A 16,087-nucleotide genomic window follows, 5' to 3' on the forward strand; every position below is an offset into this window, starting at 1 on the left:
GGTTTGATGGCAACAGTTCATTGAATTAAAATTTTGTCTGAAAGGTTATGTACTTTTTAAAATTTTATTATTATTATAATAATTATTATTATTATTTTTTTGCTTTTTGGGTCACACCTGGAGATGCTCAGGGGTTACTCCTGGCTTTGCACGCAGGAATCACTCCTGGCAGTGCTCAGGGGACCACATGGGATGCTGGCAATCGAACCAGGGTCGGCTGCGTGCAAGGCAAACGCCCTACCCTCTGTGCTATCACTCCAGCCCCAAGGTTATGTACTTTTAGAGAGTAATTGGAGCTTCACTTCATGAAAGCTCTAGTTAAATAATAGAAGAGAATCTTTCCATCATCATTAAAAAGATGATCAAAATAAACTAGCAAGGAACCATGGGAAATTTGATTTCATCGTAAAAGACATTTAAAAGGAGAACAACAGATCTAAAATGGCTCTTATATTTATACTTATTTGCATATATTACCATCTAATCGGAGATAGAATTGGGAGTATTCCAGTTACACCAATATTTGCATATAGTTACATAATACAGTTTTTAAAAGCTCAGTTTGTTGAGTGACATGAACTTTCCCTTTAAACTTTATTGAAATTCCATGCACTGTGGTTTCCAGGCCAGGCCACCCTTCAGACTGGGTGTGAAGCCACTGATTCCCGGTGCCAGCTTCTCGTCCCAGCTCATCTGGCTCGAGGCTGGGATCTGGAGTTCACCTCACAGTTCACGAAGGTCTTCTCCTGGGTCGGGTGCAGCTGCAGGTCTTCTTTGTTCTGCGAGCAGAATGTCATCCTGCACAGAGAGACAAAACAAATCGCTGGAGCGTCCTGGTGTGTTTCAGCCCCGTTCAACACTCCCCGGCACAATCACACTGAGCGTGCTTGTATTCTGTTTTTCACATTAGACCACAATGACCACAAATATTCTCCTAACTTTAGAGAAAAACTAACCCTGAGTTGGTGAAAGCAATTCCTGCAACTTCCCGGGGCTCCTGCCTGGCTGGGTTCAGTGGGTCAGAGCTAAGAGTCAGCGGGGACCTCGACGTTGGTTCTCTCAGCCCAGACAGAGCTTAAAAAGGGCCTTTTCAGCTTCACCTGCCCCTTCTACGCCTCCTCTGATGCTCCGAAGGGGCCTGGGCACCGAGCTCTGCTTACAGTCAGGCCTGAAGTCGCCCCTTACCTAGCCCTGTCCTGGGCTCTCTCCCCAGCAGCAGGGGCCTCTCTGGATCTGCTGGGTCTCTCCTGGAGATCCAGTTTGGCCTGGGAGGCTGTTTTGTGTTACTAACTTGGATTTCACCTGTTAGAAGAAAACTAGCTGCAGTCAGAGAGATCTAGTCTGGGCTTGCTTTGTTATTTGGGCTGTATTTAAGGTTGAGAATTCAAAACAACATCAGCTTGTTCCCGATCATTATTGGTTTACAGTATGTTGTTGTATGTTGTTGGGGGCATAGTGTGTGTGTGTATATGTGTGTGTGTGTGTGTGTGTGTGAGAGAGAGAGAGAGAGAGAGAGAGAGAGAGAGAGAGAGAGAATCAGAGACTTGGGTTCAGGACCTCTGTGTGTGTGTGTGTGTGTGTGTGTGTGTGAGAGAGAGAGAGAGAGAGAGAGAGGTGTTTTCTTCACTGACCATTTCCCCACCCGTTCTCCAGCCTGCCTGACCAAAGGTCACCTGGATCCTTCCAGGTCGCTGTTTGCATTTCTCTGGCCAGGCTAGAATGTTTTGTTTAGCTGCTCCCTGTCCCAGGGCCCTGACAGAGCCGGTATTTCTCTCTGGGTCCTACCTGACTCTTATCCTGGCTCTGTGCCTTTGGGTGGCAGCGGGAATCTCATTAAACCCCTCCTGAGGAGGTACCAAGCAAGTGATTTAACCAGTGTCTTTCTCCTTGTGGTGAGCAGAGTAAGAGGATGAAATTCAGAGTTTGTCTGGCCATGGGGTTCCTAAACCCAGCAGGAGTGCTCAGTCTCTGCAGTACCTGTCGGGACTCCCATCTACATGAGAGCCACAGAGAGCAAAAGGGTGTCTGACCCCCTCGTCACCACCACTGTGCTCTGACAGAGTCCAGTAGCTCCCTGTGGGAAAGAATTCAGGTTCTCTGCAGATTCTCCCCCAGAGCAGAGGGACTCGTCTCTCTGCCCCTGCCATCCTCTGCTGAGAAGCCACCCCTGTCTTGGGTTAGTCCCCAGCAGAGAGGAAGCCTTGGAGGGGGCCATGCCACACCCAGGGCTGTGTAGGTGAGAGGTGGAAATGTGGAAACTTGGGCCCGAGGCTGCCTGGTGTTTGCTGCCACTCTCCTGGGCTCGCATGGGGCCTCCCCACAATCCACAGTGCCGACAGCGGAGCTCATGATTTCTTCTCTGGCTTTCTGGTCCGGGCACCAGCAGGGGTGGCAGCACCCAGGAGCTTGTTGGAAGGGCAGCAGCCCCTGCATTAGCCGTCTCGCCTTTCGGCACGGTTCCTCGATGATTGGTGAGCACATTAAGGGCTGAGAACGTCGGGATGGAGCACATCATTAGCAGAATTAATGCATCTGCTTTCCTTAATTGGGTCCTGGAGTTTCTTTGTGCTGAAAGGCACAATTCAGATTTTTTTTTTTCGCCTTCGGGCAGTGACTCCCAGTGGCCCCCAGAACTTTGATGATACGTAGGAGGGACTGGCAGTGAAAGTGATCAGGGAGCTTCTCAGTCACGGGATCCCCATTGAATCAGTGGCATCCCCGATTTCGTTGCCACTCCCAGCGCTGCAGCTCTGCACAATCTGGCTCAGGAAAAGCAAACCAAGGGGCCAAGTCGCAGGAAGGAAGTGACTTGGAGCAGGGTCCCGGACAGCCCACGGGCCTGAACCAGAGAAGACCGAGTCATCTTCTGCTGGGACAACGTTCAGCCACATCCCGAGCCCTGTCCCCTTAGTGACCTGTGGCTGAGTCTGCAGAGCTGGTCCCACCCAGTTGGACAGACGTGACCCCCCCCCCCCCCCCCCGCCCAGAGCAGTGTGTGTGTCCACAGGAGCTCAATCCCTCCTTTCTCACTCCTCTCCTTCCGGCCATGAAGATATGACCCACTGGAGCATCGGTGGGGGTATTTGGGACACTGGCAGGGCAAGAGACAGCAGACAGACACCTTGACACAGAACCCACTTGAGCTCAGCAAACAAGACAGAGTTGACTCCCCAAAGAGCTGTTCTTCGAAGTTACAGAGTCACGCAAGGGGCCAGAGCCCGAGTCTGGTGGGAGGGCGCTTGCCTTGTATGCAACCAACTTGGGTTGAATCCTTGGCGTCTCATATGATCCCCCAGTTCTGCCAGGAGTGATCCCTGAGTATAGAGCGAGGAGTAAGCCCTGAGCACAGCCAGGTGTGAGCCCAAAGGAGAAAAAAAAAAGTCATGCAAGAACCTCTGAGCATCTAAAAGGAGAGAAGCGCTTTAATTGGCTCACTGACCCTGTGGAGAGACCCTGCCAGGCTGTCATCTGGAAGGAATCTGGGGTCCAAAATCTGCCTTGGGATGGCTGCAAGCCCTGGGGTATGGGAGGAGAAGGTGATGGGGAGCAGCTTTCAGGCTTTCCTCTCTGCTGGGGACAAATCCAAGACGGAGGTGGCTTCTCAGCAGAGGATGGCAGGGTCAGAGAGATAAGCCCCTCTGCTCTGGGGAGAATCTGCAGAGAACCTGAACTCTTAGGGGGAGCTGCCAGACTCTGTCAGAGCACAGTGGTGTTGACAGGGGGTCAGACACCCTCTTGCTCTCCGAGGGGCTGTTGGGTCTGCAGGACCTTGTTCCCTGCAATCCTTGCTCATCCACGGGATCTCGAGGCCATGAGAGATGTTAGTGATGCAAAGCAGCCTGTCTTAGGATGATTGAATTGGGCCACCTCAGCATCTGAAGGCTCTTTCTGGTTTCATGGACCATCAATGAATCAGGGGTTCTCTGGAGGGGGAAATACATCTGCATCCATAAGAAGTTTCCCAGCTGTTCTCTTCACACTTATCTTGAAAGGCATCCCAGAGGGAGGTTTTGCAATTGGGATTCCTTAGAAGCATGTTTCTGGGTAAACCGTGGAAAAAAGGAAAGGTACCCACAGGTACTGGCCACAGCCCATGGCCCAGCAGCCTGGACAGTGCCTGTTGATCTGGCCTCCTGCAGAGTTTGAGAAGCCCTGGGCTGGCAGCTCGGGTCTTCATGTCCCGCATAGTGGGAAGGGACATGCTGGGATTGGGAAGTGTTGGAAGCCAATCCTTGTCCTTCTTGTGGACACCACATAATATCTCACCTTCCTGAACATCTATGTGCCTGTCACTAGGACATCAGGCCAGCCTGAGTGTGAAATTGGGCACGGGCTGTCTTTAAGGGGCTAGGTGCCCCACTAAACACAAGGAAGAGCTGGAAGTGGCACTCACCTTTTCTGGGTCTCTCCTGCCTTGATCCTGATGTTTGTTAGGATGAGGCCTGAGTACAGGGGCCCTTTGCCCCAGGGGAAAATGGTCTGGACTGTGTTCCACACGTTGGCCCACACGGCACTGTTTTCCCACTTGAACTTGATCATGATGATCTCACCGATGTCCGAGTCCAGTGTGATGAGAAGGGAATAGGTTTTATTACTGATGACGCCCTCACCCCTGGAACACACGCAGGAAACAGCTGATTGTTCATTTGTCACAACAAAGTATACTTGGACCCCTCCAGGTTCACGCAAATGGACCTTTGGCTCCATTTCCCAAACTGCTTCTGGTCAGACTCTTCACAGAGGCAGCAATAAGGTTGGAGCAATAGTACAGTAGGGACTGCTCTTGCCTTGATGCCGCCAACCCAGTTTCCATTCCTGCTACCACACAAGGGTCCCCAAAATTCCACTAGAAGTGATTCCTGAGCAATGGCCTAGGAGTAAGCTCTGATCGTCGCTGAATATGGCTGCATTTCCCCCCCCCCCCCCCCCCGCCAAAATAAACCAATCAGATATAAATAGATGTACCTGGATTTAAAAAGTTCTTCATACTAGAAATCATGGGAAAAACACATTACAATTCACGTTAGCTAGGGAAAGTGTTTATTTGGGGGCGGCATACTTGTGGGGCTCAGGGGTTCATGTGCATAGAACCATTGAATTTTCTCTCTGAGAGTTTTGCAATAATGAGGCTGCTAATGTTGCCTAATGTAGGCTTGGTAGTTTCTGAGTAATCAGGGGGAAAAAAAAACAAACAGAAGAGGCAGGGACCGTTGGCTGAGGCTTTGGGATGGCTGGGTTGGGGTCAGAGTAACATGTGAGTCACTCCACATCTCCCCTCTCAGCAGTGCTCCTCCCCTCCCCAGAGAAAGAGAAACGCCTGTTTCAATGGCAAAGTACAACTCTCAGAGAAAAATCCACTAATGCGAAGATGCAGCTTAGAGCAACATTTACACGCAAGTTTAGGTGAGAGAAATGAGCTACGTGTCTCGCTGGTCCTGGAGATGGAAGGACCCTGCGCTGGCTGGCAGCTAGATGCGCGTCTGGGTATTTGTGCCAGTCAGCGGGAGATGTGGGCAGTGCAGAGGAGCCTGCATTTGTGGGCTACAATGGTGGAGAGGCTCCTCAGCTCAGCTCCTCACAGCTCTCCTTGCAGTAGGTTCTAAAGAAACCCCCTCCCCCACATCCCAGGCAAGTGAGAATCCCAGGACAGGACCCCCTTGTGAAGCACAGAGCCCTAACAAGTACTAGCGGGATCACGGAACAAACTAGTGTGAGGATCAGTCTGGACAGCCTCAGAAAAGCTAAGGAGTACGGGGGTGGGGTGTGTATGTGTGAGGTGGGGGAGATGGGCTGACCCATGCTGAAGGCCTAGACGAAAGCGTCCAATCATGAAAAAAGGCCTTCAGGGACAGCTTGTGGCACGTGTTCAGCCCACGGTACCCCTTCCTGCTCAGACAACTGCTTTGGCTTCTGCACATTCCAGCAATACTGAGTCCATCACAGCCCGGGGTGGGTATCGGGGGTGTCCACATAAAGCCAAGGCTGTTTAGATGACCTGGTGGTGGGGCGTGGCGGGGGGGGGGGAATTGGGGGCGGGGTCTGGAGGCTAGCCCAGGTGATGGAACTTGGGACGGTGAGAATATGGGAGTAAGTGGTGTCTGGTCTTACCCGGGAAAACTTGGAGTGTACTGTACCCTTTGGGAAAGGCCCTCGGTCAGGCTGCACCACACCCATACTCACAGAGTGATAGGGATTTTATGTACTTCATCTTTCATTCCGAAGAGGGACATGGAAAAAGTCGGCTCCACGGGCTTCTCAATTTGGTTGATGAACTGCATCTTGAACTGGTAATGATAAACTAGGGGTGGGAAGAGGAAAAGAGAAATTAGATTTAAATTATTATTGATTTTTTTATTTTTGTGGGGAGGTGCACACCTGGTTGTGCTCAGGGTTCACTCCTGGCTCTGTGCTCAGGGATCACTTGTGGTGGGCTTGGTGGGCTCATATGTGGTGCCAGGGATTGAACCTGAGTGGGTTGTGTACAAGGCAAGCAACTTACCCACTGCACTGTCATTCTGGCCCCAATACAGTCTTATTTAATATCAGTAAATGCCTCTTCTTCAGCAGGGGCACTTAAGCACTGCTGTTGTTCCATTTGACTCTTTGCAACAGGTAAGTATTGTTATCACCATCTCTACTCTATGGCTAAGAAAACAGGAGAGGTGAAGAGACAGGCTCCCAACTTCCAGATCAGAGACTTATTGCTGAGATTCTTAAAGATGGCCATAGTCACAGCAGTTAGACATGGGTTGCTCATTTCAAAGTGACCCCCAACTCACTCCCAAATTGCTGTTGGCTGACTGGATTGAATTGATGTTCTTCTCTTCCTGTCCTCATAGTCTTTTTTTTTTTTTAATAGAAAATAGAAAAGTTTACTGGAAAATAGAAGAGAAAGGAAAAGGAACTTTTCCTGTGGGGAGGAACAGTATAGAACCAAGTTCTGTTCTCATATTTTTAAACCATTTGTAACTGTTTGGCTGCTACAAGATTACAAACAGGTTTAATATGTCATGTCAAACTCAAATGATTGACGGTGACAGTGCAGAACCTACGTGAGTGGGCTTCTAGGATTGAGCACAGGCTCTTGGGAAATCAGTGTTTTCCTTGAACAAATAATAGGCTATTAATAGTGTGATTGATGCTAATTTGTTTTTTTTTCCCCTGGAGAATGATGAATCCACTAATCCTGATAGTGTCTTGTAAATAGTAGGTATTTAATAAACTTGTGTGGATTGAATGTATGGTGACTGTTTTCTTAGAAGTATCAGGATATTTATCAGCACGATGGAAATCCTTTTGGAGAATTCAAAACTGACTTTCAAGTTTTGCTAATCTAGTGGAACTAACCACTGGGTCATCTTGCCCAGGCACAAAGCATGGAAAATTGTCATTCTCTGGAATCAATCTACCAAGTCTCAGCCATGCCGACTTCCTTTGGGAGTTGGCAGCTCCTCAAGGACCAGGCATAGCTGCTCTGAGTGGTATGTTGCCCACATTACAGCAGCAGTGTCTTAGGCATCTTTTGGGTCATTATCCAATACTACCTTTGGGTATAAATCAATCTTCCCTTTGGATTTTAGCCAACATGTTCATGTACTTGGGGTTGATATGACTTGGGTTTTCTGAAGCACCAAGTGCTGCTTTGCACTTATTTGTGTTCATAACAGGAACCAAGCACTAAGTTGACTTGTAGGCCATTAGCTTTAGACTCAAGGCTGAGAAAATGGGAGAGGTGAAGCGACAAGCTTAAACTTCTGAATCAGAGACTTACTGCTGAGATTCTTAAAGATGACCATGGTCACAGCAGCCATATGTGGGTTGCTTTCAAAATGACTGAAGGAAAGTGCTAGCAGGGGTCACCTAGGCCACCCAGGATAGTGTCTGGTACTGAAAGACTCACTGCTCATATTCTCAAGTCTGGAATAAGGAGGTGCTCTCAAGACTAGGAAGTAGAAGGTGAGAAATAAGAGAAGCCTGTGTACTCCAGTCCTGGGAAGGATTGCTAAAACCTTGAGTGGTTGTGGGGGAGAAAGGATGATATGTCATTCCTTTCCACCCAGAAGCAAGTGGAGAGGCCTTACAGTCGGTGCACAGGCCAAAGCTTTTCAACACTTCTACCCACGATCAAGAACTTCACAAACTTGGAATGCTGGAGTGTGAGAAGAGACTTAAGTTAAAAAGATGTTAAAATTAAAAATAAAACCAGAAACACGCTAAATAGTTGCTACCAGTAGAATGACTGCAGATCCCGAATGACAATGATGAGTACTGTTTAGCTTGGTACTGTGTCCGGACACTGAGCTAAGGGTTTGCCAGAATGATCTCATTTCTCTTTGCAACACCCTTGCACCTTGCACGAGGCCTTCTTTCCCTTCTTCTGATCATCCTACTGCTGAAGTGGAGAGCAAAGCAAGTCGCTCACTTCCCTGCAGCTGAGCTGGCTGGGGCTGCCACTGTTTCCATATTAATTGTTGCAGCCATGTGATTCATTCTTGTGAAGGCATTGAAAGATGTTTTGGAATGATTTAAATGCCTGTGTGATGGTTTTTTTAAATTGATAAAAACAAAAACCCAAATCTCAAACAAAAACCAGGATACAAATTGGATATGTAATATGCAACTACTTATAAAATGGGGACATTTATGGAGAGGATTCATAAAACATTTAACAGAGATAACAATGCTTATCTCTGGAGAAGGGACATTTTTATTCTCCTCTGTATGCTTTTCTGCCGGTTCCACATTTTCTACAATAAACATGTACTCTAATTAGAACTGAGAACTTTTTTTTGGTAGTGCTGGGCTGGACCCAGGGCCTTATGCATGCAGGGGAGGGCTCTGTCCCCGAGCCACACCCCAGCCTATCATTAGACTCCAGTTGGAAAAAGCTTTTAATAGCACTGAAAGAGAAAGCAAGAGACCTCTGACCCTAGCCTTGGAGGGACTTCCATCTGGGAATGAGTGTTTCTCTCCCAGACCGTGGATATGTACTTCTCATCTCCCGGAGGGCAGCCTTGGGTCATGCTAATACTTGTATCACCCCACCTCCTGAGCAGGCTTCAAAGGAGAGTCTCAGGGGTTCCCTGTGTGAAAACAGGGCAGGATACAGGCTGCCTGATGAAGACCCTAATTGTGAGCAGGAGTAATGATGTGGAGGTTCTAGTTTGTACGGGCCTCTGTGCTAAGTTTGTTCACTCACTGTACTTCTGGTCCCCATAATAAGACTCAGTGAGGATCGAAAGCTGATTGAAGCCCAGACTCTTTCTTTCTTTCTTTCTTTCTTTCTTTCTTTCTTTCTTTCTTTCTTTCTTTCTTCTTTTTTGCTCTTTTGTGTTACACATAACACTGCTCAAGGCTTACTCCTGGCAGTGCTTGGGGGAACCCTATGGGTTCTGAGGACCCAGTTTGGGTCAGCTACCCGTGATGTATTCAATATGCCAAACACAGTAACAACAAGTCTCAAAATGGAGATGTTACTGGGCCCCTCTTGAGCAAATCGATGAACAGCGGGAGGATGGTGTGAGTGGCAAGTGCTCTACCCACTGTATCATCACTCTGGCCCCTGAACTCCATTTTCTGTACATTCCATTTTCTACACCCACTCTGCCATGTCCTGAACCTCAGAATGTGAGCCTGGGATCCCCTTCTCTCAGACTTCCTTGCCATGTGGGCTGTAGGTGGGATGAGCATGGTGGGTGAGTGTGAGGCCAGCAGCAGGGGTCAGAATGGCAGGGGCAGGAGCAGCCCCTGGAGAGAACATCTTCTCTGAGGCTGACCTGAGTTAACTGGCTCAACGCTGTCTCCCGCTGAGCCCGACCTGAGGCATCAGATGTAATGAGCAGACAGCACAGTGCAGCCCTGCAGGGCTTATTCTCCAGGCCTGCCTGGTTCCTAGGGTGCCCACCCAGCCTACAAGCCCACTCAGACCTTTGGAGGAATAACCCTGGGTGGGCAGAGAGATGGGATAGAGGCTAAGGCACCCACCTGACATGCATCTGACCCAGGTTTGATCCCCTGAGCACTGTTGGGTTTAGCCCCCAAACCCAATAAAGGGAAAAAGCAGCAGAAATGCAGGAACTCCGCCTCTGAAAGAGAAGCTGCCTGGAACAAAGCCACCATGACATGTGCCCATGGCTGCCTGCCCTCCCTGACCCCCACCCACCCTTCATGCCCTGGCCCTCATGTCCAGCCCCTCTGTGTGGACATGCGAGTCTTGAACTTGCACTGAAGTGGCATTTTGTCTTCTGGTGTTGAGCACCCAGACATGCTGTGCTCCCGTGATTCAGACACTGTGCTCCCCAAACCCAGGCAGGGCTGAGAGGTGGCAGAGGCCCCTGGGTCATCCACAGACTCCAAGGAGAATTCCAGGCCCCACAGGGATCTCTGGGGATGGGCTCTTGGTGGGACACCAGAAACCCCTAAACTGACTTAATCACGAGGAACCCCAGGGAGCTCCCCCAAAGCAGGTGCTATACAGGGTGTGAAGATCAGTGAACCCCATCTGAAGAAGCAGGACTCAGCAGTACAGTACTCCCTGCAGGAGGAAAGACTCTTTGGAGCACAGTCTAGAAATGACTGTAGGGTTCGATTTCCAGCATCCCATATGGTCCCCCGAGCACTGCCAGGAGTAATTCCTGAGTGCAGAGCCAGGAGTAACCCCTGTGCATCCTGGGTGTGACCAAAAAAGGAAAACAAAACAAAACAAAACAACCTTCAAATAGAAAAGACTGTAAAAAAGATGTGAGGGAACGTTTCCTATTGAGAACTAGAGATTTAAACAAATACATTATTTTGAGTTTTTGTGTTTTTCTTTGAAAAACAAAAGACAATTTGCCGGCTCCCCCTCATCCCCATCCTTCTTGCTTCCTCCTCACCAGGACAATGGTACGATACAAAGGGGAAATTGTGATGAATTTTGCACACTTTGCCTTCTGTCAGGTTTAATAAGGATTAAAACAAATTATTTGGTGAAAATACTTTTCATTCTGTGAATGCTGAAAGGCCAACACAAGGCAATCTTCAGTGCAGGAGGAGAACAAAAAAATCTCAGGTTTTATAGATGAAAAGCATGAAACAGCCCATCAACACTGAAGGAGAGTGGCAAGCCCAGGGAGCAGGCCAGCAGCCCCCCGACAGCCTCTCACCAGAGTCCACTCCGGCCCAGGGGCCCTAACACTCTGGAGTCTAATCCCGTGTGGATCCCACTGTGCCCCTAGAAGAAAAACACTTGAGCTTCTTTTCACAAGGCAGCCCTCGTGAGCATCAGGTTGGGGAAATTTATGAAAAGAGAAATTGTTCTCTTTTTCCAACTCATGGGAAAATACAAGGACACAAATCATTAGCTATTGGCTCTGCAAGTCCTATTGTTACTCTCTTGGCCAACATCAAAGAGGCCTTTCTGCCTGCAGGGTTTTCTGTGCAGCTGAGAGGAAAGAACTTCCTGGGATGTCTTGCAACACCACGGGCTTCTTCCCTCACAGGAAATGCCTCTGACGGAGAAGGAGGCTGAGGACCACAGGAACCAGGGCCCGAGGCCAGTCTTGGCGCCTGTCTGACCCACCCGTTGGGCTCAGTGGGTTCCCCCATTTGTGGGAGGCTGCGGCCACACAGACTGGATGTTTGCCTCCCCTGTTGGTAGGGCAGGTGGGTGTTGGTGGTGTGTGTAAAGATGTGAAGATCAAGGAGTATTGTGTTGTGTGTGTGAGGACCTTGTGTGAGAATGTGAGGGGAAGGAAATGTGTGTGCATGAGTGTTTATGAGTTGAGGGGTAAGGAGAGGCGTGTGAATGTGTGAGAAGTGTATGAGTGGGTGAGGGGTAAGGAAATGTGTAAGAGAAGGAAAGGTGTGTGTAGAGTATGTGTCTAAGAAGGCTGTGTATGAGGACTGTGTGTGTATAGACTGTATGTGTGAGGACTGTGTGTGAGGACTGTGTGTGTAGACTGTGTGCGTAAGGACTGTGTGTGTAGACTGTGTGCGTAAGGACTGTGTGTGTAGACTGTGTGAGGGCTGTGTGTGTGAAGATTATGTATGTAGACTGTGTGTGCAAAGACTGTGTGTGTGAGAACTGTGTGTGTAGACACTGTGTGTGAAGAATGTGTGTGTGTGAGGACTGTGTGTGAGGACTGTGTGTGTGTAGACTGTGTGTGTGTAGACTGTGTGTGACGGCTGTGTGTGTGAGGGCTGTGTATGAAGGCTGTGTGTGTAAGGACTGTGTGTGTGTAGACTGTGTGTAAAGGCTGTATATGAAGGCTGTGTGTGTGTGAGGGCTGTGTGTGTGTAGACTGTGTGCATAAGGACTGTGTGTGAGGGCTGTGTGTGTGTGAAGACTGTGTGTGAGGGCTGTGTGTGAGGGCTATGTGTGTGAGGACTGTGTCTGTGTGAAGACTGTGTGCGTAAGGACTGTGTGTGAGGGCTGTGTGTGTGAGGGCTGTGTGTGTAGGGCTGTGTGTGTGTACAGACTGTGTGTACGAGGGCTGTGTGTATGAGGGCTGTGTGTGTGTAGACTGCGTGTGAGGACTGTGTGTGTGTGTGTTGTGCGTGTGTGAAGACTGTGTGTGTGGTGTAGTGTTGTGCTGTTGGCACCAGCTGCTTTAGGGAAGCAATAAAGCCTTCCACTGAGACAGGTCATTCTGTGCCACCTGCCACCACACGTCCTGCACACAGAGAACTTCTCTGAAGCATTATCAGGCACTAAACACTTCCCAGGGCTGCCATGAGATGGGAGATGCCATAGTGCCTGGCTTTCAGAAGGTGCCAGCCTGGTCTCGGCCCTGGGTTGCCTGTTTCAGTGGCTCACCCCACCTTGCCTCACACAGTGCCACTGTGGTTGCAGATGTCTGGCCCACAAACGAATGATGTGGTTAATGACCCAGATGTGGTTAACAGCCAAGCCAAACTCTGGTCTCTCCTGACCAAATCCTTCCGCTCTCTCAACCATACCTACTCCTTTTGTAACTCTCTGGAAATCCCTGAAAATCTTTCAAAGAAGGAACTAGAAAGAGCAGAGGATGGACAGACTCCCCAGCCTCTGGTTGGCCAGTTGAGAGGGCGAGCAATGGAGGAGCTGTGGGGTTGGGTGAGGCTGAAGGTACAGAGAGAAGGGCAGATGGGGAGGGTGGCAAGAGGACTCATCAGAGGGAGCTTGGGGAACACCAACTCTGTGAAGTGACCTGGGGTCCACACGTAGAAGCAGGCAGACTCCATGTGGAGGCAGAGGAGCTGGAGACGGCAGAGGGCTTGGACACGCTCCCGTTTACCAGCTGTGACTGTGGAGCTAACCCAAGTCTGGACTGGGAGACAGAGCCTAATCAATCACCCCAGACCCTCCCTCCCTCCATCTGTTGCTGTGAGTCTTACATGATAAATGAAATCATTTGTGTGACACATCCAATCCAGTTGGGTGCCTGGCCAGAGGGATGCCCCCGATGCCTTCCAAGGAGCTACTTTCCACCCCCTGATGGTGCTTCCCTCACCCCCTAGAGTAGATAAGGGGCTCACTGAGTCCAACTCACTGATTTTAGATTCCTATCCCTTACCCTCCCCCTCCCCCCTCCCCAAAGAGGAAAACGATGGGTTCCTATACAGGAAAGGTACCCCCAAGAAAGAAAGTGAAGGTGCCGACTTCGATGCGATGGGTGATAATCGCATCACTTCTCTCAGCACAGCTTTCCAGTCCTCTGCTGCGGCTCTTCTCTCTCCTCTCCCTGGGCCCACCCTAGGAAATAGCTGTGTGGATGGTTCTGTGGAAATATGTGGAGAGCCACAGAGATGAGGGCCTGGTTAGTGGAGCTCTGAGGGGCTAGAGCAGGAGCCCTGCTGGTCTGTCCTAGTCAGATCTTGCCCTCAAGTACCTGCTACAATGGGAGGGTCCTGAAAACACATGGGCTGTGGTTCTCTGGAGCCAGGATCGGGCAAGTTTATTTATGTAAGGATTTTTGTAAGGATGTCTAAGTCCACCAAATGCCAGAGGTGGTCAGTGAAAAGGTCTTTGAGGGGCCCTGGTGTGGATATCTGTGACTATGTCATGTGGAGAAAGTTCTGCTCATGTTGGCCTGGGTTAGAGGCTTCCCGGAAGCAACGCCAGAACCTGACAGCCAGAGAGCCTGGCACCTAGAGGGAGCTGGTGTGATAGAGGAATCAAATTCTTATTTGGATTTAGCTCGGATAACCCTGGGTGGTGGGGTATAGCTTGTGGCCACCATCTTGGACAGAAGGCAGCTTCCCTGTTTGTCTCAGGACACCGTTTCCAACCATTTTCTGCATAGATTCATGCTGCTACTTTTCATCAGCTCCTGGGACAGGCCTGGTGGGAGTAGGTGGGCCTGGGGCCGAGGAAAGTACAGGCAGGAGCCTGCCCAGTGCCAGGACCCCTGTCTGGACTGGAGTGTGAGAGCTGACATAGCTGGTGGTCTACCTCTCTCCCCGGCACCCCAGGTCCCATTCAGGACCTGTCTGACAGGCACTCGGTGCCTGTGTCTGATATCGTGGCCCACTTTCCAACCTCCTGGTCAACCCAGAGAGTCCCCAGTGCTGGATTTCATCTCGAAAGGGGGAAACTCGGCAACTGAGCTTTGTCCTGGAGGGCTTCATATGATGGTGAGATCCAGTGAGATCTGTTAATTTTCCTCTTAGGGGTAAGTGGGAAGCCAGATGTCCAGTTTTCTGTTGTGGTAGTATGTTTGGTGGGACCAGAAGCAGAAAGGAAAATCCTGGATTCTAGTTATAGTTTAGAGACCCCATGCAGGGAATGAGGCCCGGAACCCCCAGCATTCATGGGGCGCATTTCTGTTGGTTTGTTTTATTTTTTGGGCCACACCTGGTGGAACTCAGGGCTTCCTCCTGGCTCTGTGTCTAGGGGTCACTGATGACAGGATCTGGGGGACAAGATGGGGTGCTGAGAATCAAACCTGGGTCCTTACCCACTGCCCTATCTCTCCAGTCTTTCACTGGGTGTCTTTGTGATCAAGCATTCTGGGGGATGGCGTGAACAGATAGGAGAGACCCACCCAAAGATGTTACAGAGGTGTCCTGGTTTCTCTGTTCAGCAACCGGAGCAAGGGGATGGTGTTGTTTGGAAGGAGGGGCACTTTCACGCTCTGGAATCTGCTCCTGCAGAAGCACTCATAGAGCGGAGCCCAAGGCAGCTGTTGAGTTTTTTTTTTTTTCATCTATGAGGTCCAGATCACACTTGACTGTGATCAGGGCTTACTCCTAGCTCTGCTATTAGGGATTACTCCAGGGACCTTATGTGGTGCCAACGATTAAACCAGACTTGGCTGTTTGTAAGGTAAATGCCTTAATCCCTGTACTATTTCTCTGGACCTTTTTTGCTTTTAAAATTTGTTTTTTTAATTATTATTATTCATTTTATTATTATTTTGTGTGGGGGGGAGCATACCTAGCTGTGCTCAGAGCTAACTACTGGCTTTGTACTTAGGGCCCAGACCTAGCAGGCTCAGGAGAGCCAGGGATCAAACCAAGTTTGACCATATGCAAGGCAAGTGCCTTACCCATTGTACTATCTCTCTAGCCCCTTGGTGTGTGTGTTTTTAAGTGCAGCGGTGCTCAAAGCTAACTCCTGACTCTGTGCTTAGAGACCACTCCTGGCAGGGCTTGGGGGACCCTATACGATGCCTGAAATCAAACAGGGGTTAGATAGTCAAGATAAGACCTCTTTTTTTTTTTCTTTTTGGGTCACACCCGGCAATGCACAGGGGTTACTCCTGGCTCTGCACTCAGGAGTTATGCCTGGCGGTGCTCAGGGGACCATATGGGATGCTGGGACTCAAACCCAGGTCAGTCGCGTGCAAGGCAAACGCCCTACCTGCTGTGCTATCTCTCCAGTTCCAAGATAAGACCTCTTAACTCCATACTATTTCTCTAGTCTCTTCTCTTTACTTCTAACCTTTCATTGCAGTTACTTGAAGATGAATATGAAAAAAGAGAGTAAAATTGATTTGTTCTGTTTTTGTTTTTGTGCCTCCCAAGTGGTGCTCAGGGGTTCCCGGTCATTCTCGACGAGCCAAGCTGCAGTTCCAAGCCAGGGCTAGAGCACGTGGAGCAGCTCAGGTGCAGGGCTGACCCCGTG

The 16,087-nt window shown here is 49.6% G+C and overlaps 1 protein-coding gene across 2 annotated transcripts in view; it reads right to left on the reverse strand.

Annotated features, from left to right (window-relative positions):
- Positions 1-435: 435 nt before the first annotated feature.
- LIPC (lipase C, hepatic type) overlaps positions 436-16,087 on the reverse strand; it is a 131,529-nt gene continuing 115,877 nt past the window's right edge. For both annotated transcript variants that reach the window (XM_056130843.1, XM_056130844.1), the window contains 3 exons: positions 6,181-6,298; positions 4,394-4,612; positions 436-798 (listed from right to left, as the gene is read on the reverse strand). In XM_056130843.1, coding sequence (XP_055986818.1) covers positions 690-798; positions 4,394-4,612; positions 6,181-6,298 — 446 coding nt within the window. In that variant the 3' untranslated portion in view covers positions 436-689. The remainder of the gene's footprint in view (positions 799-4,393; positions 4,613-6,180; positions 6,299-16,087) is intronic.

This window comes from Sorex fumeus, unplaced genomic scaffold (genome assembly GCF_029834395.1).
Source record: "Sorex fumeus unplaced genomic scaffold, SorFum_2.1 ptg000081l, whole genome shotgun sequence".
Lineage (NCBI taxonomy): Eukaryota > Metazoa > Chordata > Mammalia > Eulipotyphla > Soricidae > Sorex > Sorex fumeus.